This window comes from Mauremys mutica, chromosome 3, assembly GCF_020497125.1.
Source record: "Mauremys mutica isolate MM-2020 ecotype Southern chromosome 3, ASM2049712v1, whole genome shotgun sequence".
Classification (NCBI taxonomy): Eukaryota; Metazoa; Chordata; order Testudines; family Geoemydidae; genus Mauremys; species Mauremys mutica.
Window position 1 is genome coordinate 165,227,887 of NC_059074.1, and position 23,970 is coordinate 165,251,856.

The 23,970-nt window shown below is 44.9% G+C and overlaps 1 protein-coding gene across 2 annotated transcripts in view; it reads left to right on the plus strand.

The window, feature by feature from the left end:
• SMYD2 (SET and MYND domain containing 2) overlaps nucleotides 1-23,970 on the plus strand; it is a 65,308-nt gene that overhangs the window by 9,774 nt on the left and 31,564 nt on the right. Inside the window, exons 1-2 of one of the 2 annotated variants that reach the window (XM_045009981.1) lie at nucleotides 14,381-14,618; nucleotides 17,332-17,395. In XM_045009981.1, the coding sequence (XP_044865916.1) occupies nucleotides 14,437-14,618; nucleotides 17,332-17,395 (246 nt within the window). In that variant the 5' untranslated portion in view covers nucleotides 14,381-14,436. Of the gene's footprint in view, nucleotides 1-14,380; nucleotides 14,619-17,331; nucleotides 17,396-23,970 lie in introns of those variants that run through there. The other variant, XM_045009982.1, reaches the window with a different exon arrangement.

Below are 23,970 nucleotides of genomic sequence, written 5' to 3' on the forward strand. Positions count from 1 at the left end.
GAGCAGTGGCTGCAGAACTTTCGTATGAGAAAAGCCACTTTCATGGGACTGTGTGCTGAGCTCGCCCCCACTCTGCGGCGCAAGGACACAAGATTGAGAGCTGCCCTGACGGTGGAAAAGCGAGTGGCTATTGCAATCTGGAAGCTGGCAACTCCAGACAGCTACCGGTCGGTCGGGAACCAGTTTGGTGTGGGAAAGTCGACCGTGGGAATCGTTTTGATGCAAGTTTGCAAGGCAATTAATCGCATCCTGCTAAGAAAGACCGTGACTCTGGGGAGCGTGCAGGACATTGTGGATGGCTTTGCACACATGGGTTTCCCTAACTGTGGAGGGGCAATAGATGGGACGCATATTCCTATTCTGGCCCCCCCCACCTGGCATCAGAGTACGTTAATCGGAAGGGGTATTTCTCTATGGTTCTCCAGGCGCTTGTGGATCACCGCGGGCGTTTCATTGACATTTACACAGGCTGGCCTGGAAAGGTGCATGATGCACGCATCTTTCGGAACAGTGGCCTGTTCAGGAAGATGCAGGCAGGGACTTTTTTCCCAGACAGGAAGATCACAGTAGGGGATGTCGAAATGCCCACTGTGATCCTTGGAGACCCCGCGTACCCGTTACTGCCTTGGCTCATGAAACCCTATACAGGGAAGCTTGACAGGAGCAAGGACCGGTTCAACTACAGGCTGAGCCGGTGCAGAATGACTGTGGAGTGTGCTTTTGGGCGTTTAAAAGCCCGCTGGCGTTGCTTGTATGGGAAGCTAGACTTGGGGGAAAGCAGCATCCCCGCGGTTATATGCGCTTGCTGTACCCTCCATAATATTTGTGAAGGGAAGGGTGAAACATTCAGTGAGGCATGGACCACCGAGGTTCAAGTCCTGGAGGCTGAATATGCACAGCCAGAGAGCAGGGCTAATAGAGAGGCCCAGCACAGGGCTACAAGGATTAGGGATGCCTTGAGGGAAGAATTTGAGGCTGAAAGCCAACAATAATGTTTGCTGCCTTGCATGGGAGTGAATTGCACTGCTTACACTGTTATTCTATTATCCATAATAATAATATGATTTGTAGTGCCTCTTTCTTTACTGGGCTAAGGTATCTTTCACTATCTGCTATAATAAAGACTGTTTTCAAAGCCAAGAATTGTTTTATTGAAAAGAAAAAAACTTCCTTGACAGACAGACAGACACACAACATTTCATGAACACAAGAGGGCAGGGGTGTGGGTTGGTGAACTGTACAGTCACAAGTTTGCATATGCCCTGTCTGGATTGCTGTTTAATGAATCCTGCACTTCAGGGTTCATATACTGCATGGTGATGGGGGTTGAATGCAGAGGGTAAGGGTGGTGGTAGGTATCAGGGCTGGTTGGGGAACATACAGGTGTTGGAGGCAGCTGGTGGTGGTAAGAACCTGGATGCTGGGGAAAGGTGGTTTGAGCTGACATTGGGGCACAAGGCACAAAGGACGGGGCGGGTGGGGGAGTAGCACGGTAGTGCTCTGCTTGCATGGCAACGAGTGACTCTATAGACTCCGCTTGGCGCTCCAGGATGCTTAGCAGCCGCTCCGTGGTTTTCCTCTTGGCCACTGCATTTCTCTTGCGTGTCCTGCTTTCTTTCTCTCGCCAATCCTTCAAGTCCTTACTCTCTCGAGCAGACTGATTAAGAACAGTTTTCAGCATGTCTTCTTTGCTCTTTCGGGGATTTTTTCTCAAATTTTGAAGCCTCTGTGATGTTGAACATCTGGGCAGTCCAGTAGTCAAGGTCACTGTAGAAACAGAAATGACAACATTTAACACGGGCAGCATTGTATCCACTATCTCCAGACATGAATTGTTACACTGAGGGAGTGAGTTCTTATTTAAGCATTCTTTTACCCACACGCATAACACTACAGAAGCCACGACATGGTGAGTGAGCAGTGCTTATATGGGGAGAAGTGGGGCTTGGGTGATAGAGGGGAGCTGGTTGCTTCGGGTAATCTGGAGTGCTAGAGGGTTTGAGTGAAATGAAGATGCAGATGCAGGGGTGATCTTATCTCCCTATCTCTTCACTAAAGAGTCTCCCAACATTTTTCACAGGACTTAATCCTGGAAGATGTTTCCCTACTGCGAGTCACTAGGGAACAGCGGGGGGCTCTTTTAGAGCAATGTGGATTCCGCCCGGGACCCTATGCGGCTTGCCTGTGTTCAGAAATGGTCCCCCCACCACTGGCAGAAGAGTGGCGCGGACGCGTCACCGTCACTGGGACAAGGGACACAGTGGCTCTGCCTATAAACCTGCGCAGGCATATTGCCCACGCTCTGGATGAAGCTTTTGCTGAGATAACTGAGGCAGATTACCGCGACGTGATAGACCACATCAACGGGCTATTCCACATCTAGAGGCTGGCATGCATGCATCCATAACCCCCCCTCCTCTCCAGAAACATTTCACCCAGAAAATAAAAGCCGCTTACCGGTAACACGCTCCTCTGCTTGTCCTTCTGCAACTGCTGGCTGCTGCGATTGGGTGCTTTCCTCCTGGCTTGAGAAGAGCTCCTGGCTGCATGCCTCCAGGGAATCTGCGGTTTCTTCCCCCATGCCAGGAGCTTCACTCGCGGTTTCCTCCCCCCCCCACGCCTCCGCCTCCGCCGCCTCCTCCGCCTCCTCCTCCTGTCCCCCAGCCTGCTCAGAAGTGTCCATCGTTATCCTGGGATTGGCAGTGGGGTCACCCCCAAGTATCTCATCCATCTCCCTGTAAAAACGGCAGGTCGTGGGAGCAGCTCCGGATCGTCGATTCCCCTCTCGGGCTTTGTAATAGGCACTCCGCAGCTCTTTAATTTTCACCCTGCATTGTACTGCGTCCCGATCATGGCCCCGATCCAGCATGGCCCTTGATATCTGCTCAAAGATATCGTAATTCCTACGGCCGGAGCGCAGCTGTGCCTGAACAGATGCCTCACCCCAAACACTGATGAGGTCCTGCAATTCACCAGTGCTCCATGCTGGGGCTCGTTTGCCGGGTGGAGGCATGGTCACCTGTAACTGATTAAAACTGATTGCACTCCACACCTGGCTGCAGCAAACAGGAAGGAGATTTTTAAATTTCCCGGGGCATTTACAGGGCGGGTCACCTGAGGCAAGAGCAGTAGAGTGCAAACTGATGTGCAGAGTGGCTGAACAGGAATTCTGGGATACCTCCTTATTCCCTGGAGGACAGGTAAAGCGCTGGTGAGTGTCCACACCTGCTGGGCAGCGCTGGATCACCAGCGCTGCACTCCTTATACCCCTGCCGGGATGGGTTTTCAGCCAGCGCTGCAACCAGGGAGTTGCAGCGCTGGTTGTGCCCTGCAAGTGTGGACGGGGTGTTGTTGCAGCGCTGGAAAGCCTCCACCAGCGCTGCAACTTGTAAGTGTAGCCAAGCCCAGAGAGTTTTTTCCTGGGCTTGCTTTAAGCCATGAGAAAACATTTACAGCCTCATAACTATAATTATAACTTATAATATTACTATAACATTACTGTAACAATAATTACTATAACAACAATGCTTAGTGCATCATGAGCCTTCCGAAGACACCCAGCATGACAAACTTTGCATTGGATACCACACAATCATTTTTTAAGGATGACATGGGGACGTAGGGTGTTCCCATGAGGTACAGAACATCACAGACTGTTTAGAGAGGAGGGGAAAAAGGAAGGACATGACAAAGTCATACAAAATAATGAATGGTATAGAGAAGGTAGATAGCATGAATAGGCATGCCCATTTTCATAATGCAAGTTCAAGGGAACATTCAATGAAACTGAAAGGCAACAACAGATAAAACAATATACTTTTATACATGATGCACAGTTAGTTTGTGGAACTCAGAGCCACAAGATATGGGAGGCTAAGAGCTTAGTAGGTTTCAAATAATCATAGAATCATAGATTATTAGGGTTGGAAGGGACCTCAGGAGATCATCTAGTCCAACACCCTGCTCAAAGCAGGATCAATCCCCAAATGGGATTCCCTTGTCTACAATGCCTTTACAAGTAATAGGATAGATATGATGACCCTGAGTATCTCATTCACTATCCTGGCCAAGAATCTGTGGGATAGATTTGGTCCCAGGAAGTGCTCAACGGATCAAAGATCTTACTCAAGTCCACAGCACAGCAAAAGGGAAAATATGTAGCAATTTCATGAGGTTGTGGTAACCTTGGGCCAGATCCTTATCTGTTGTGAATAGGTGTATTTTCTTTGAAGTCCCTGGAACTATGCTGATTTACATCAGTTGAATATCTGACCTATCTGACCCGTGGTTGCTGGCTGTTTTTTTATTTGCTTGAGTCCTGCAGTGGCTCTTTAAGCAGAAGGTAATGCAGATCTGGCAGGGGCAAGCTGGAGTTAATACAGAATGGCAGTTGTGAGGTTGCTGATTCTGTGTGAACTGCAAACATCTGAGTGTTGAGTGTCACTTTCACACCTAGCAGCTGCCCTTGCCTGTTCCCCGTAGTCATCCAGTTCTGTCAGCATGATAAGGTCCTGAAACTGCATTTGTGCTGCTGCTACTTTTTGTCTTTGGTAATTTGTGTGAGGGCTTTTTATATTGACATATCAAAAATGCTTGCAAACTTCACTTAGTGGATTGAAATACATTAATCTACAGGCAAACTAGATCCATACAACAGGCAAAAACTCACATCTTTGCAACTTTCAGGCCAGGGCCTCATTCTCCCATACGCAGTAATAACCTGCACTGGAGATCTAAACTTGGAGAGTTGAAATTTGTGGAGTTCTATGGGAGTTCTCCCGTGGGGCAGTGGGGAAAGGAGTTTTCTTCCTTCATGGTGTAGTAACTAGGCTATGTCTACACAGCGCAGCTTACAATGGTGCGGCTGTGCCGCTGCAGCTGCACCATTGTAAGTGCACTGGGTGGCCACTCTTTGTCTCTGGGAGAGAGCTCTCTCTTGGCAACAAAATAAAACCACCTCCAATGAGGGGCAGTAGCTTCATTGCCAGGAGCGCAGCTCCCACCGACGAAGCACGGTCCACACTGGCGCTTTTCATTGTTAACACTTTTTTCGTTCAGGGGGGTGTTTTTTCACACCCCTGAGCGACAAACGTTTTAGTGATGAAAGTGCCAGTGTAGACATAGCCTTAATCTGTGTTAGCCCTGGAGTTTGGGAGGGAGGAGACTCTGATATCGTTTGGCTGCTCCCCCAACCTATCCTGCCCCATTAGAATCTAGGGACCTGTGTTGAAGGGAAGGAAGGAGTAAGTCACAGAGGTAGCACTCCCCCTTTCCATCATTAACTCAGCTGTGAGTATGTCTACACTGCAATTGAAGGTATCATTGCAGCTCAGGTAGACATCCGTTCCTAGCTTTAATCTAGCTAGCATGGGGACAGCAGTGAAGCCACAGCGGCACAGGTTTCAGTGCAGACTAGGAATGTAAGTACATGCCAAGGAAACCAGGCAGGCTTATACAACCCATGCTAAAGCCTGTGCCATAGCAGTTTCACTGCTATTTTTAGCTGTGCCAGCTAGATTAAAGCTAGTGTGGGTATGTCTACCTGAACTGCAATCACACCTCTGACTGAAATGTAGACATATCCTGTGATTCACTGTGCATAAAGAAGTTATGGGGAGCAAGATGGCCTTAATTATTTCTATCTTCAAAGCTTGGTTGAGTCTGAAAGCTAATAAGTGATTAACAGTGGGCAGTTACTAATCTCTCTTGCTCCCTATCTTTTTCATTAGCTCACTGTTTCCTGGCCACCCTATTCATTATTATTTAAAAGCTAGTGGGAATTTGGCTGAGTAAGGAGTGACTAAAATCTGAGGGGGGGGGGGGGCAGGATTTAGAATATTTCCATTTCATAATAGTACCTACCACTCTTATACTGCATTTCAGAGAAGAGACAAGGTTACCAAACCAGATCTCTCTGGAAGTAACAGCACCTGATATAGAAGAGTTTATATCTGGGTTTTTTTTGTCCTTTCTCTCCTCACAAGCTGATGGCCTATGATTAAGGCCCTACCAAATTCATAGCCATGAAAAATGCATCACGGACTGTGAAATCTGGTCTTTTGTGTGTTTTACCTTATACTGTACAGATTTCATGGGGGAGACCAGCATTTCTCAAACTGGGAAACCCAAAGGGGAGTTGCAGGGTGGGGGGGTCACAAGATTATTTGGGGGGGGGTCACAGTATTGCCACCCTTACATCTGTGCTCCCTTCAGAGCTGGGTGGCCGGAGAGCGGTGGCTGTTGGCCAGGTGCCCAGCTCTGAAGGCAACACCCCACGACCAGCAGCACAGAATTAAGCGAAGCAATACCTTACCATGCCACTCTTATTTCTGTGCTGCTGCCTTCAGAGTTGGGCGGCCGGAGAGTGGCAGCTGCTGAATGAGGAACCAGCTGTGGAAGTAGCAGCGCAGAAGTAAGGGTGGCAATACCATACCATGCCATTGTTACTTCTATGCTGCTGCTGGTGGCGGCTCTGCCTTCAGAGCTGGGCTCCCAGCCAGCAACCCCTGTTCTCCAGCTTCCCAGCTCTGAAGGCAGAGCCATCACCGGCACCCGTGCAGAAGTAAGGGTAGAAGTACTGCAACCCCCCCCCACAATAATGTTGCAGCCCCCCCACAACTCCTTTTTGGCGCAGAATCCCTATAATTACAACACCATGAAATTTCAGATTTAAATAGCTGAAATCATGAAATTTACAATTTTTAAAAGCCTATGACCATGAAATTGACCGAAATGGACCATGAATTTGGTAGGGCCCTACCTACGATCATTTCTTACACATACCCTTAGCTGACTTTTACTCTTGACTCACAGTTCACTTGAGGCTTTAGGTCTTAGTGACTGACTCCCTGTAAATTCCAAGTGAAGGAGCTTGCTTGGCAAGGTCTGTTCATCATGGTACATAATAGAAAAATATAGCTTTCAATGTAGGCTGCTCAAAAGTTTCTCAGGAATTCAGATCATGTTAAAATAACTGTATTGATTCACTAACTAAACTAAAAATCTTTATATCATCCAGTAAAATGCTCACAGCTTTCCACAGAGCAGTTCCAAGGTTGTGCATGAAGGTGAATGGCTTTGGTTCTAAGCGCTTCTTCATTTTAAGAAATTCAAAGAACAGACACCACACTTTGTTCTTTGACTTTCTTAAACCTATACCACACTTCAGATCCTTCCATGAGCTTTCGTCTTTCAGTTCTAAAACACAAAAACTTCAGAGTTTATAAAAAAGATAGAGATGCAGAAGTGTCCTGGGACACAAGGTATCATTTAGAGATTTTATCACCCACCAGTCCTGCATGGTATTGAGTGTCCTCAACTCCACTTGTAGGTTTTGGGAATTGAGAGCACTCAGGCCCAGCTCCCATGGGAGTTAGGTGCCTAAGTACCGCACCAGATCTGGGCCTCAGCTGCTCTCATGGGTACCTAACACTTCACAGGAATGTTATTTGAACAGCAACTGCACAAATATTTATATGATTAACTTATTGAGAATCAGTGTAAACTGATTAACCTATGTTTTTCAGTACAAACACAGTATTTGGAAGCTAGTGTTGGCTAGAATATCACTTTCCAGGTAATTATTCATTCTGCCATTCCGACTGATTCCCAAAAATCCATTCATATAAACTCACATACCATGAGGACGAGCATGGCATGAAAACTTAGATAAATTAGACAGATCAGAACACTATGTTTTATTAGTTTAAATATGTAATTTTATAACAAAGGAAAGAGGAAAGGAAATATATAGACAAGATATTTACAAAATTATTTTTATTAATAAACTATCAAATCAGTTTGTTACTGAAAACATCCAAAATATGTTAAAGCTACCCAGGCAACTGGGTGAATTTCTCCCTAATGATTTAAATGGAGCTCAGGGCTTATGGTAAGTTTCACCCTATGTAAATAGATTCATATATTAACTCTTAGAAAGTTTGTACTATAAGATAAGTTATCTAGGGTGGACTGAATAAAAGCCAATTTAGTAAACATATTTTTTTAAATATTGAAATACAGTGCTTACTCTGGAGGAGGGCCAGTGAATTTCAGATTCTGCCTCTTTATCCTCAGCATGATCTGATGAATATGCTTCTTCCACTGACGCTATATTTTTAATGTGTTCAAGGGTTCAGTGCTGCAAGATGTTGAGCATTCTGTGGGACCTAAGCCAGTTAAGCACATGCTTAGCAAGTGGTTAGGCTCATTGCTACAAGTAAGGATATCATGTGAAATCCTGGCCCCATTTAAATCAGTAGGAAATTTTGCCATTGACTTCAATGGGGCCTAGATTTCACCCCTGGATATTATTATATAATAATATTTTATGAGATTTTTTATGCAAGTTATGGACCACTTTTCATGTCACCAAAGTATATATGTCACTACGTGGGGAATCAGAAATTTGATAACAGACGGCTCTTCAATCTAGCAGACAAAAGTATAACAAAATCCAATGGCTAAAAGTTGAAGCTGGAGAAGTTTAGACTAGAAATAAGACACAAAATGTTAACATTGAGGATAATTAATCTTGGAAAAATTTACTCAGGGTTATGGTGGATTCTTCATCACTGGAAATTTTTCAATCAAGACTGGATGTTTTTCTAGAAAATATGCTATAATTCAACCAGGAATTAATTCAAGGAAGTCCTATGGAGGTCAGACTATCACTAAAGCCCTTTCTGGCTTTATAATCTATGAATCACACTGGATTGAACACCAGACCAGTTTCTCAAGTAACACTGAGTTTCTTCATCCCATGGACTGTATTATTAATTACACCGCTACCTCGATATAACGCCACCCGATATAACACGAATTTGGATATAATGAGGTAAAGCAGTGCTCCGTGGGGGGCGGGGCTGCGCACTCCAGTGGATCAAATCAAGTTAAATATAACACGGTTTCACCTATAACGCAGTAAGATTTTTTGGCTCCCAAGGACAGCGTTATATCGAGGTAGAGGTATATTATTTAACATTTATATTGCAGTAGTGCCTACAGGCCAACCAGATCAGGGCTCCATTGTGCTAGATACTGTACAAATAAACAATAAATAATCATTATCCCCAAAATTTTAGTTTTTGTTATTTATTTAGAATCTACTTTTGGAGTTCTGACTATAATTCCATTCTCAGTACCCGTAAATCTACAGTGGTGCATGATTAACATTTAGGAGGAGGGAGTGGTATTACATTTTTTAATTACTGAGCCATATTTTTCCATTTTGGTTGCTGACCCTTTCCCCTTAAAAAGATATAGCAGTTGGACATAATTAAAATAGCTTAGACCCAGAGGGCTGAAATATTTTTGTAATGCTCCAGTTATTTATTTGTGTTAATATGAGAGAAAACATTGAAAAACAAGAACCATAACTGGATGGATGCTGACATAAAAATGTTTGAAGTTTATATTTAATAGCTTATGCAGCAAGACTTTTATATCATGGCAATTTGGAAGTTAATTTATCTTCATTTCTTTTTATAAGCAGCTAAATCAGTTACATCAAAACAAATATCATTGAAACCCAGCTGTCAAGCTGTTGCATCATATTAGAAGGCACAAACGTCAAGGAAGCGAACAGTTCATTTACCTAGATAGCACCAAACTAGCCAATGGAGACCTCAAAAAAGAACATCAAGGATAGGAAATGCATCCACAGCATTCACTAAACTCAACAATGTATGGAAATCAAAGATATACAGCACCAAAATAAAACAGAATTTTCAACTCAAACATAATCTCAATGCTAACATATGGCTGCAAGAGCTGGAGATCTATTAAAATATTAGATAGAAAACTAGATTCCTTTGAAACTAAGTGCCTAGAAAGATTCTAAGCATTGAGAATGTATTACCAGTGAAGAGATCTGAGAACTTACCAGCCAGCAGCTTGTCTTCACTAGAATTAGAAGGAAGTGCTGCATGTATTTGAGGCATGTACTCTGGACGCCAACACAGAGACTCCCACATGAAGCTGTCAACTGGAAACTAACTGGTGTGAGGAAATGAGAGTACCCAAGAAGAACCCTTTGCAGGGAGGGCAGAACAGTCAATCTCAACACCACAGAGCAGATGGAAGCGGCAGCTAACTACAGAGAGGGGTCGAAGAAACTGGTTTCTGCCCTGTGCACCAATGTTGGTGCAAGAAAGACATAGGTGCTGGAACTACAGGTGCTGGGGGTGCTTCCACACCCTCTATCTTGAAGTGGTTTCCATTATATACAGGGTTTACAGTTTAGTTCAATGGATCACAGCACCCCCATTATACAAATTGTTCCAGCACCCCTGAAGATATAATGATAAAATAAAAATCAAATAATAATTAAAAAAGTGAATCATTCAATTACTTCCTTTTTCTGTGTAACTGAACACTCTTAATATACCAGCTTGAGCCAAACTCAGAAAAAAATCAAAATTTGTCTAAGTAAACCTAGTGAGAGTTTTAGGAGCATATCTTCTTTTGGCACATGGATTACACCAGTTTGGAATCTATCTACATTTAGTCAGACTCCCTTACACTTGCTTCCTGCAGCCCTTTTCCCTTTTGAGCCCTCCCCCCGGAAGGCTCTGCAGGCACAGAATGCCCTTTGTTCAAAAAGTGCAGTGGTGAGAGAATGTTTTGCATTTTACATTTACCTACTGGTAATTATTTCACATTACTCTGCTGCTATTTGGTTAAGATCTTCCAGTGCAAGGACTGGATTGGAACGTTTTGGTTAGTATTAAAACTCTGGCCCACTCCTGTAGTTCTTATTTAGGGAAAGATTCGGATCTCATTTACACTAGACTAACACCAAGGAAGGTACTCTAAATTTACAGGTTATAAATGAGATTAACACCTGGCCCTTTAGCTTTACTGGCACTAAAATCAATGAATGGGAATGAATTTACTCTTTTAGTTCAAGAAATTCTTTCTCAACATTAATTTTTTTATTTTTGTTTTGCACCCTCTTTGATTTCTAGTTTATTCATTTACTTTTCCTTGTGAAATTTTTCATTTTTTATATTCCAATCTGCACATATAGACAAACTGTTTCCAGGTGATTTATTGTACAAATAATTTCATGTAAAACTAAATGACCACCTATTTATAGCACAGATAACATACCTTGGATGACTGTATTAATCTAGAGTACACACGTACTACAAGTGATGCAGAAAATATTTATATCCATCTGCATGCTTAACTCGTATTTCTGAAATGAATATTCTTCCAATGGTAAGTCCAACTGCTATAAAACAAAAAACCTCATGTATTGAAACGCTTAGGCACAAACGTGTGAGTTAAGAGCATTATAATAGTCATAACTAAGCTCTCTTGAGCTTTGTGGGGTTGAGCCTTACCTTGAATATAACTTTAGTATAGATTTATTGCATTTATTATTTCTAAAGTAATCGAAGGTAACACTTATTCCTAGTTTGAGTAAATTTAACATTTCTTAGATCTGATGGCTTTTAGCCACATTTATGACATGATTTCTACTGTTGCACTGGGAGTTTTTGTCATTTGTTTTGTTGCTAATTTTCTTGTTTATAAATGGGAAAGCCTCACCCATGAGGCTAACTAGTTGTAGGTAACAAGTAATTACCCCCATTAATTCTACATATTTCCTTCCAAGCAATCAAAATATTGCAATATTCTAGAGTAATGCTCCCATGGTCTTCCACTTCTCATTTTCACTGGTGTAAAAATGGAATAACTCTGCTGAAGTCAGTGGGGTTGCATGGATGTAAAATTGAGGTATACTTTTTATAAGTAGGGCTTCCCAAAGCATCTGCGGTCCCTGCAATTCAATTCCTAAGGTTCCTTCATGGATTCCATGGGGTTCACAACTACATGGCAGTGCACGTAGAGTGACGTTAAGCACCATTTTGCTGGGTTTTTCTAGATTAGGAAGCTTTAGCACAGGGGTCTCAAACATGCGGCCCGCGGAGCTCTTCCCTGCGGCCCGCGGAGCTCCCCAGGGCCTCCCGAGTCAATATTTCATGTGCGCATGCGCTGCCACTCCGAGGGCGGGGGGAGCGCGGCCCCTCCGGCTAATAGCGTCCCTGTCACCCAGGAGATCTGGGGGGCGGGGGCCAAGGGAAGAGCCTCTGGCGCCACGACCAATCATAGCGAGAAGGCGGGGCTCAGCCTGAATCTGATCTGAGCGCGGCAGCCGCCAGCGGCTTCCGAGCCCGCCAAGTGAGCGAGCCGCTGGGAGCGGGGGGAGGTGGAAAGCCGAGGGAACAGCAGGACTCAGGATGGAGCCGGACGCCGGCGCCCGTCACGCTAGCAGGGGGAATGCAGCCGGGCCCAGCGGCAGGGGGACTGTGCTGCGCTGCTGGAGCCTGGCTTGTCAGCGGCCGCTTTCCGGGAGTGTCTCCCTGGCTGTTGGGGGCAGCGGCCGAGTCGGGCTTGTGGGCCCCACCGACCTTGGTGTGGGGCCTGGGAGCTGATCCCCGCCTCAGTCACGCGTTCCTGGAGCCGCAGGGGCAGCCGCGCTTCTCTAGGGTAATGGGGCCACCCCGCAAGCCAGTGGCCTCAGTCTGCGTGAGACGGGGGGGGCAGGCTCGTGGGGCGGATGCTCTGCCCTGCTGGCTCCCCACCCTCGGCCGCCGCCGCCGCTATTCCCCCAGCGTTTGTTCCTGCAGGCCCGGTGTGCGTGTCACGTTACAAATGCCGTTGGCAAGCCACAGCCCGGAGGCGCTTACAGGGTACACCAGACAGATCGCAGCAGGGGTGGCAGAGGGTTACAGCTGCAACAAGAGTTGCAGACAGTACAAGATCTAGGGCTGCTGCTCTTGCTGTCTACTGCCTCTGAACGTGACTGCGCTTGCCTTAAAGCACCGTTGCCAACTTTCAGTGGTAAATAAGCACCCCGATGTTCACAATAAACCAAAAATCAAGCTAATCCCATTTCAAAACGAGGCTAAAACAAGCCAATCTTTAAGAACCCAACACCCTATGTGACTAGATCCCCTTGGCGTGCAGCCCGGTCTTCAGCGGTGGGGGGCCCCTTCTGTTCCGGGACCCGCCGCCTAAGTGCCCCGCCGCCAAGCCACCAAACAGCTGTTGGTGGCGCTTAGCACTTTCCAGGAGGGAGGGGGGAGGAGCGGGGAGCCGCGCACTTAGGGGAGGAGGTGGAGAAGAGACAGGGCAGGGGCGGGGCCTCATGGAAGGGGTGGATTGGGGGTGGGGCCAGGGGCAGCAAGGGGGCGTGTCAGTGATGCGGCCCTCGGGCCAATGCACTAGTCCTCATGCGGCCCTCGGGGTCATTTGAGTTTGAGACCCCTGCTTTAGCACATTGGAACCCTTTCCGATAGCTCAGCGTCTTTGTGAGTGAGATAGCAAGAAGTTACCCAAGGGCTGTAGTTTTGATGATTGTATGGGACCCACATGAGCTTGCTCACTAGCCCTGTTTAAAAGGCAAGCAACAAATTCAGAGGCTGCGTGTGACCTACACAGCAAAAATCCTCAGCATGACCACATCTTCTGCATCTTTCTTTACATGCTTAGCTGCTTTTCTTGATAGAGAATCTGAGGTTGGCGTGAGCCAATACTGGTCCTCTGGGATTCATTGTCCATTATGCCCGCCCAAGATCAGGTTTATGGTTGAGACTAAGGGTTTATCTATCCTGGATAGTTTTGCTGCTTTAGCAAGACCAGAAGAGTTAAAGCAGCAAAACCTGCCTTGTGTGGCTATATAGCTTATTGTGGTTCAGGAAGAATAGGCTACACTGGTATAAGGCACCTTGTCCTTTATACCAGTATAACTGTATCAACACTAGATGGCTTTTGCAGATAGTGTTATAATTATATCCACCCCCGGCTCAACCAGCATAGTCATTGCTATAATTTTTGGAGTGCAGAGCAGCCCCAGGGATTTCTACAGCTCTTAAGCAAGAGAAGACTTTCAGTGCTGATTCTGGTGACCAGACCTCCCAATATTAGGGGATCTGTTTTATACAGGCAACTATTAGCCCCCCACCACTACAAAGCGTCCTGATTTTTCCCACTCGCTACCTGGGCCCCCCAGTGCTGATGCCACAGGCACCGCTGTCAGCGCGCGGGCTACAAGAGGGAGGATCAGAGAGAAAAGTCCCCTCCAGGGAGGCCCCAGGTTTTGAGCCATGGCGCTGTCCGGGTTCACTGAGTGACTCACGATGCCCGCGGCCTCTGTTTCCAGCCTCAGAGGTGGGGCGGCGGGAAGCAGCCGCCCTGTCATGCCCAGCAGCTTGGCTCCTCCCGGGCTGTGCGCACCCGGGGGCGGGCGGGCGGTGCTGCTGACCGGGCGGGCGCTAGGACCCGGCGGGCTCCTGCGGCGGGTTCCCGGGGAGTCGGCTGCCGGTGTACGTGGTGCCGCGCGGGTGACTCGGCTCCATTAGTAGCGGCCTGGCGGGGAGCCCCCGGCCGGGGCAGGGGCAGGAGCGGGAGCGCCCGGCGGGAAGGATGCGGGCGGAGGGGGCCCCGCGCGGGGAGGGCCTGGAGCGGTTCACCAGCCCGGGCAAGGGCCGGGGGCTGCGGGCCCGCCAGCGCTTCGCCCCGGGGGAGCTGCTCTTCGGCTGCCCGGCCTACACCTGCGTGCTGACCGTCAGCGAGCGGGGCAACCACTGCGAGTGCTGCTTCGCCAGGTACCGGCCGGCCGGCGGCTCCCCGCGGGTCCTAGCGCCGCCCGGCCGCCGCCGCACGTGGGTCCGCGCCCCAGCGCGCCTGGGCCCGGGGCGGGGGTGTCCCCAGCGCACAGGGGCTGGTGGGGAGCGGGGCTGGCCCCAGGGTATGCTGGGCTTGGGGAGGGAGGTTAGAAGTGAAGCTCTCCGGAACACGTGGGTTCCTGGTGGTAGGGGATGATGGGTGGAGTCCAGCTGTGGGGGTGTTGGCCTACACTAGTGGTTTTCAGCCTTTTTTTTTTCATTTGTAGCTCCCTAAAAATTTCAAATGGAGGCGCTGACTCCTAGTCTGTGGACACCTCACCCCCTCAGGGGTCAGCAGACCCCACCTTGAAAACCACTGTTCTGTGGTAGTGACAGTCTTTCACAGACTCCTTTGCTGTAGACTTCGAACCCCCAGGAGTGTGTGGACCGCAGGTTGACAACTACTGCCTTAGATTAGTCCTCTAGGGGTGACTTGGCTTCAATCCTGTGCGTTGGCATAGGCTTCTTGTGTTACCATGAACAAATCACTTGTTCTCTCTCGCCGCTTCCTTTTCCCATCTGTAAAATGGGAATAGTATTTTCCTATTTCACACGGATGAATTCGCATTGTCATGGAGGCTCCAGGAATGAAAGATTAATCTTTAATTAAAGATAATGTCATGTGATGAAACTTCCAGGAAGTTATCCAACCAAATTTGGCAACCATATGTTAAAGACTCATATGTTAGGGTAAGGGGCTCTATATCTTAGATAGCAGGGGCATGGGTGAATACTGCTGCATCCATGATTGGCACTGCCAAGGTCTTTTACATTGCTGAGATGAGTGAGGACATGGCACACCTCCCCCTTCCCTCCCCTGCCTCCTGCCCGTGGCAATCAGGAGGCAGAGGAAGGAGGGGGAGCCTGTGCATTGGTGTGTCCTCACTCCTTCCCCCTGCCTCCTGAACGCTGTGGGCAGGAGTCAGAGAAGGAAGGGAGGGAGGGGGGAGGAGCGAGGATGCAGTGTGCAGAGTAAAGGGGGGGGGGGAGAAGAGGTTGGTTAAGGGTGGGGGCGGGCCGAGGGTTGAGCCCCCAGCCCCTGGTGCTTGCAGAGTAGGGGAAGCTGCCGCTGATGTTGTGCAATGTGCTTCTCGTAGCCTACAGCACCTTCAGCCTCCTTGCCTGCCTCATTGTCTCCAGTGCCAGTGGGCTGTGCCTGTGTGGGGTAAGGCGGGGGCACCTCACAACTATAGTACTGTACTGTATGGCAAAAAAAAAAATTCCCTGGAGCCTAACCGCCCCCCCCCCATTTACATTCATTCTTATGGGGAAATTGGATTCGCTTAACATTGTTTCACTTAAAGTCGCATTTTTCAGGAACATAACTACAATGTTAAGTGAGGAGTTACTCTAGAATATATCCAACCAAATGTTGCTCAAACAAACGTTCACCAAACTTCACCCATTCTGCAAGATGTAATTAAATGTGTTCCTTTCATGGGTCTTCTCTGTTCTCTGGCCGATGCCTTTCAATCTCCATGCTTCCTACACTGTTGAAAGGACACTGTTAAGTTGAAACTGTCAGTTTCAGCAAAATTAACTAAAATACTTTTGGTGAAGTTGACCCAGACCTAAGTCCCCAGCACATTTTTAAAAAAATGTAGGCAGGAGTTCCTGTTTGTTTTTAAATGTTTCTCTCCTCTATTGCTGTGGGAAAGGCCGATGCCCCAAAAGCCAAACGCTCAAATAGGTGGAAACTGATTATATATGGGGGAAACGGAAAAACTGATATGCAAAGTGCTATCAGATACACAAAGCTAATGAACTGAAATATATAGAAGAAATTCTAATTATTTTTAGATATAGTACTCTTAAGGATTACTCAATAATAGGCATACAGTTTTCAGATGGATTTTTTTTTATTGATGGGGGTGACCTTTAAACCTCAACAACTTTTTAAGGGCAGGGAGCGTGGAGGGAATACAGTGCACTTTGCAGCAGAATGAGGACTTCCCTATGGTATTTGCTGTGTTATGGCTGTATACAAATGAAAAGGGACTGTGGAGGATTGAGGGAAACTTTCATAATACATTGATCACAGAGCAGATGCTGTACCCAAAATTAAGTCACTTGATAACAGGATACTGAACAAAACATTTAAAATGTTATATGTTTAGATTTCAGAGGGCTTGTTGATTAATAAGAACATTTTCAACCACACAAAAACTTAGATAGACAAGCAATAGAACTAAAACATTAGGACGCAAAAGGTACATATCCATGATTAAATCAATCAAGCAACCAATACATAGAGAAGAAGGAAAAGCAATATATCACTGTGTGGAATGTAATTACAAAAGATAATGTAAAGTCTAGCAGCATAGAATAACATGTTGCTGAAACCATGGCTTGATTAGGATAGTAAAGTCTTTTACGTAATAACTGCTATTAGGAAAACTTGTATTTGAAATGCTAAATAAATAAAACAAAAATAAATAGACTAGGTTCAAGCTGTAACCAGAATATTCTCGACAGAAGGTCATTTGATTAGGAAAATACAGTGTATTGTGCAAAACTGTTTAAAACTAAGTGCATTCCTGTCACCCAGGGCATATTCACTAAGTCGTGATTGTATGTCAAAGCTATGGGGTATAGCTTCCCTAGTAAATTCACTATTAGAAGATAGATATAACTTCTGTTTTATGTTTTTAAGGAAAGAAGGATTGTCCAAGTGTGGAAGATGTAAACAGGCATTTTACTGCAATGTGGAATGTCAGGTATGTGTTACAACAACTTGTGAGGAGGGCAAGGGGTTCACTAACGCAGTAAGCTGCACTTATCATTAGTTTAGTACAGCACTGACAGGCTGTAATCACATCTACTGCTAAGAACAGCAAGCTGGTCAGTTTCAGAATCCCACAGATGCTGAGAGTGGAGTTGTGCCTTGGACAATTACAGGATTTAGACATGTTCATATTAACTCATTCAAGATCAGCTATGCTGGGACATGGTATTACTGAGACATTTGATTAATACAGCCTACCAGCCCACTACTTACTTCAGTAACTTCAGCCTACTTTAAATATACTCAGATTTAACGTTAGTCCCCTAAGCTGGTGAAGAAGTCCCTGTGTAGCTGAAATATCAAAAATAAATATCTGAGTTAGCTTTTTCAAAATCTGTTGCAAGTGTTGCTGTTGTTGATAATAGTGCGTATTAGTTTAGAAACCTACTGTGCTTCTTCTCTTAGTCTTCAAAAAAGAACGAGAGAGGTTCCTGGAGGATAGATCCATCAAGGTTATTAGCCAGGATGGCAGGGATGGTATCCCTAGCCTCTTTTTGCAAGAGGCTGGGAATGGGCAACAGGGGATGGATCACTTGATGATTACGTGTTCTGTTCATTCCCTCTGGGGCACCTGGTTTTGGCCACTGTTGGAAGACAGGATACTGGGCTAGATGGAACAGTATGGCCACTCTTATATTCTCACACTTCTAATTAGGGGGAGAGATAACCAGAGTGGCCATTCTCTGATATTCATGTTATGGAGCTTTTAATATGCTTTAAAGTAGAATAGAATGAAGGACTGGTTCATTGAAAAACACCCCAGTTCAATTATAATTGTATTTTTTCTTTGTTTTGGAGGGAGAGCTTGTTCTTATCTAATTCACTGAATTTAGCCAATTCCAGTATCCTGCCTTTGCATGCTGTCAGCTTGACCTAAAGTAACCATGCTCCTTATGTTTCCCTTAATAGTCATCGCCCCCCCAACCCCATAGGGCCAGTTTCTGATACCTTACATCAGTAGGACTGTTTGTGGAATAAGGCACTACCCAGTGTGAGTAAGGGTATCAGAATCTGGTCCAGAGTTGGGTACTAGTCAATGTGAGTAATGGGCAGCAGGATCTGGTCTCCTTTGATTTTCTTTCATCTGCAAAGGACAGTGGACAAGGGTATATTTGCCTATTAGCTTTGTATTTTTTTTTCCTCCTCCTTTCGCTTTCTTCATTTTCATTATTTATATAGGATGGAAAGATCCCTGAGAGGTGGTAATATGGCCAAACTTGTTCATGATGACATCTGGGGGAGATAACCTTTTAGTTTAGGTAAATGAACTATCCCTCTTCAGATCAGCCCCCCTCCCCCCCCCAAATATTTTAGTGTGCGGGAGTTAAAATCTTCAAATGGCCTCCTACTTTTGAGTCATACGCTGGTTTGGAAAGCTTTTAGCAAAGGCAGCTTAAAAATGTAAATATTGATACTGGCTTACATAAGAGGTTGGAGGAGATTGTCAGGACAGTAGTTACATAGAGCAGAAAGTGAGAGCTTTGTGAAACGAGCATCTTTAAGGACTCAGGTGAAAGTCCTGCAAAAGCTCACAGGAAGCCTAGCTAAATCCTTTGATAACCCATAATCTTATCATAGACTTTAAGGTCAGAAGGGACCATTATGATCATCTAGTCTGACCTCCTGCACAATGCAGGCCACACAATCTCACCCATCCATCATGAGAAGCACTTGCATTTGGTTGTAAGAAGTGCATGCTGAGAGACATTGTTTCAAACGAGCCCTGTACAATTCATGTGAGAGAATCCAATAATATTTGCAATAAAATTGCTTTGTGCTCTGTAACATCTTCCATCTGAGAATCTGTTTCTTCACAAACCAGGAAATAAGCTCCTGTGAAGTAGATAATGACTCTTGTTGCCATTTTACAGATGGATTAATTAAGGTAGAGAAAGTTAAACTACTTGGCCCAGATCAAACAGCAAGTGCATGTCAGAGGCAGTAGTAGGACCTAGATCTCCTGACGTTGAATCATTTGCGTTATCCACAAGTCCATCCTCTGCCTTCCAGTATTCTGGAATCTACCCTCCAGACTTGAGGAGCCTTATAGAACAGGAGATGGTTCCTCTCCTCCCTTATGCGTTGGCCCCCCAAGAACAGGTATTAATGTATTGTAGATCACTCCTTTTTTACAGTGTGAGGTAGTGTTTGTATTTTGCTGTCTCTAATGTTTTTAAAGGACCAGAACACCCTTTATTATGATGAATTGTCCTTCCAAGAGGAAAAGTCTTCTCACCATCCACTCAGGAAGTCAGAACATCCTGAAAGCTTCAGGAGACAACATTTAGCAGAAGAGCTGATTGTGTGCTAAGCTAATGATAATTAAAACCCTTCCTACATATGTATACATAATGCTTTGTATATTAAATCATTCAGTAGTGTTTCAGTGTCTTGAGTGTAGTGTGATGTGCCCCAGCATTGGCTCTTTCTTCATCACTACATGTGAAATGCTTAGGGCTTCTTGCTCTCTCGTTGGCATAAATCTATCTTCAGTGTTTTGGATCTTTCTGAATCACTCAGATGAAATTTAGGAACGTTGTTGGGATTCAATTCTTCTGACATTCTTTCAACGTTATCTTCAAGCACAACATTCTTTAGAAACTGGTCCCCACTGACTGTATATGGTGCACAGACAAGCTACATCACATCTTCATCCTTGTCTTGTTCAAAGGCACTTTTCACCAATTCAGCAATTCTCTGTCAAAGCTGAGAAGGACATCTGTGCTTGATATTGAACTTGTAACAGTGGGATGTACAGTAAATGTTTCTCTTTAAGCTTCCGTGGATGAGGGACTTCATGCTTTGGTTTTCTTCATACCAAACTGAAAGTCTGGAGCTGCACTTAAGAGCTTTCTTATAGCATTGTTCATTTGATATTTTTAGTACTCTATGAATCCACACCCATTTGCCCAATTAAACTAAAAATTGCCCTTGCCAACAAGAACCTGGTATTGATACAATGCTATAAAGATAATCAGAAAATCACTCAGTCTGACAGCTGTTTGTCACATTTGGTGTACTATATGGTACATGGAATCAATTTCACTTCAGTTCACACTCCCCTTTTCTAAAACAGTTTAAAACATAAGAACGGCCATACTGGGTCAGACCAATAGTCCATGTAGCCCAGTTCCTGTCTTCTGACAGTGGCCAATGCCAGCTGCTTCAGAGGGAATGAACAGAACAGGGCAAATCACAGGGAGTGATCCATCCCCTGTTGTCCAGTCCCAGCATCTGACAATCAGAGGCCTAAGGACACCCAGAGTGTGGGGTTGCACCCCGACCAGCTTAGCTAGTGGACATATCCTCCATGAATTTACCTAGTTCTTTTTTGAATGCAGTTATACTTTTGGCCCTCATAACATTTCCTGGTGACAAGTTCCCCAGGTTGACTATGTGTTGTATGAAGAAGTAAAGTACTTGCTTATGTTTGATTTAAACCTGCTTATGAATTTTATTGGGTGACTCCTGTTTCTTCCTGTATGTGAAGGGGTAAATAACACTTTTTCTCAACACCATTCATAATTTTATAAACCTCTACCATACCTCCCCTCCATACCAAGCATCTCTTTTTCCAAGATGAACAGTCCCAGTCTTTTAATCTCTCCTCATATGGAAGCTGTTCCATAACTCCAATTGTTCTGTTATCCTTCTTTGGACTTTGTCCTGTTCTAATATATCTTTTTTTTTTTTTTTTGAGATGGGATGACCAGAACTGCATGCAGTGTTCAAGGTGTGGGTGTACCATGGATTTATATAAAAGCATTGTGATATTTACAGTACAGACCCGTTTATGCACGACCCGTTTATACACAAATCTGCTTAAAGTGTGGTAGTGCCATCCCTCCCAGTGCTACCTATTTAACACACGAGACTCATTAAGATGCGGTACAGGAACTTGCTATGTAGCGCTATGGATTTGCTCACTAACATTGACAGGAAGTGCGGAGTGCAAGTGTGTTGTACGTCTTTACCGATATCGAAGAAAAGCTAGCTGCAATAGATCAAGTAAACAGTGGAGAAACCCAGGCCAAAGTTTCAAAAGATTTTGGGATTGCCGAATCTACTCTCTGAGGATGGCTAAAAAACAAATCTAAACTGAATGGCTTTGTACGAAATATCGATTCTGCTGCGGGGCTTAAGTGAAAACATGAGCGCTGTTCAGCAAAACCCACAATAGACAAAGCCACGTGCACGTGGTTTGCTCAGGAAAGGCTGAAAGGAATGCCACTAAGTGGGCCAATTCTTCAAGCCCAAGCGAGAAAATTTGGAAATTTCATGGGGGACGAATCATTCCAAGCCAGCAAGGGGTTTATAAGTCGTTTTAAGAAGCATCATGCCATAGCGCAGGTATCGATTTCTGGAGAAAGCTGATGAATCGGCCGCGAACGCATTTCCCACCGAGTTAAAATCTATTTTACAAAATGAAGACTACGATGAAGAAAAACTTTTTATAATTGTGATGAAACCGCTTTATTTGCAAAACTGCTACCTGATAAGACTTTAGCCTTTAGTTACGAGACACAGAACACAGCTGGATTTTAAAAGATAAAAGATCGTGTGACTCTTCTTTTTTGTAGTAATAAGACGGGCAGCCATAAGCTTGCCCCTCTTCTCATTGGCTGCTTTCATAACCCTCGCTGCTTTAATCACCTCAGTAGAGCCAAACTGCCAGTAATATACGCTAACAGCAAAAATGCTTGGATGACGAGACACATTTTTGACGACTGGTTGCACAACAGCTTTGTTCCAGCTGTTTGTAAGCATCTGCAGTCGAAGAAACTCGAAGCCAAAGCACTTTTGCTATTTGACAGTTGTCCAGCCCATCCTCCAGCTGAATCACTGGTATCGACTGATGGAAAAATTCGAGTGCTATACCTACCATTCAACACAACATCAAAAATTCAACTTTTAGACCAGGGCATTATTCAGAATTTTAAAACAATTATCAACGGGAGCTGATTTCAGCGATTGTGTCATGCATGTCTTCGGGCATTTTCGAATTCCTGAAACAGTTAAACATGAAGGAAATTACTTATTTAGTTTTAAAAAGCTTGGGATGGAGTAAAACAAAAGTCCATTGAAAACTGCTGAATGAAGGCTCTCAGTGATGCCTTTTCTGTCAAAGACGGCTCAGACTCGGAAAACTCCAGCAGTGGCACTGATTCAGAGCCAGACTTTGAAGGATTTTTGAAAGAAGACGTCCTACAAACATGCACACAGACAAAAGAGGATGAAGGTAAACTTCTCTTCCAAATGATAAAAGATTTTAGTTTGGATACGTTGCTGGAAATCATTACCAAGTGGCCGGAGATGGATGAAGATTGCCCGACTTCAGAATTTCTGTCCGAGGAAGAAATATTAATTAGCTGCAAGGCTACGACGGACTGTGAAAGTGATGGCGAGAATTCTAATAACGCAGGCCTAAATGACGACGAGGAGGAGGATGTCGTTGAAAAGGTCAAAATTTTGCCCACAGAAGCCCTTAGTGCTGAAGAAACTGTTGTAAGATTTATGGAGGAGCAAAATGCGGAAAATATCAAAATCATTCATGTGCAGTGAATGACATACTTCATGAGAAAGGAAAAAAAAATGCAAGCATGAAAGAGCAGAAAAAAGTGTGTTTTTTTCTAAGTGAATCATAGACACTTTTTTCAGCATGGCCCTCTTAACCTGCGGTCCGTTAACATGCGGTCGTGATGGCTTGACTCCCGACATCCATGCGTAAAGGGGTCTGTACTGTACTGTCTTATTATCTATCCTTTTCCTAATGGTTCCTAAAATTCTGTTTGCTTTTTGACTGCTGTAGGACACTGAGTGGATGTTTTCAGAAAACTATCTGAAATGACTCCAAGATCTTTCTTGAGTGGTAACAGCTAATGTTGTTTATAGAAGTGGGATTATGCTTTCCAGTGTGCATTAGACTGCATTTATTGCATTGAATTTCATCTCTCCCCCCGCCCCCCGATTTTTGCCCTACTTTTGTATCATTAAAATATATTTAAAAAAATAACTTGTTTTATTAGGAAAATACAATACATTGCATGAGATATATGAATTACGGTAATACGTTAGTCTGTATGTAAGTTTAAAATAGCAAATAAAAGGTTTTGGATAAGTTTTTTTCAGAATAATGGATTGAGTAACCATAGAAATTGTTTTGTAATTAACACTTTGTGTTTAATAGGCTATATTCTGTGTTCAGATACAACTTTGTGGCCCATGTAAGTTCCGAGGGTTGTCCACTGTGTGCAGTTATGTAGCATCTTCTACTGAAGGGTCTTAAAGTGCTTTACAAACTTTAGTGAATTAAGCCTCACAACATGCCTTTCAGGAAGATATTTTACCTTTTTTTGGCAAATGGTGGCTATGGAGGCATGAAGAGATGTACAGACCTGCCCAGGTCATTCCGGAAGCTTGAGGTAGTTCGGGGAAAAAAGTGGCAGATCTGGAAAAATGAGCACAGCTCCTGTCTGCTGGCCATGAGTCTTTCTCATAAGGACCCAA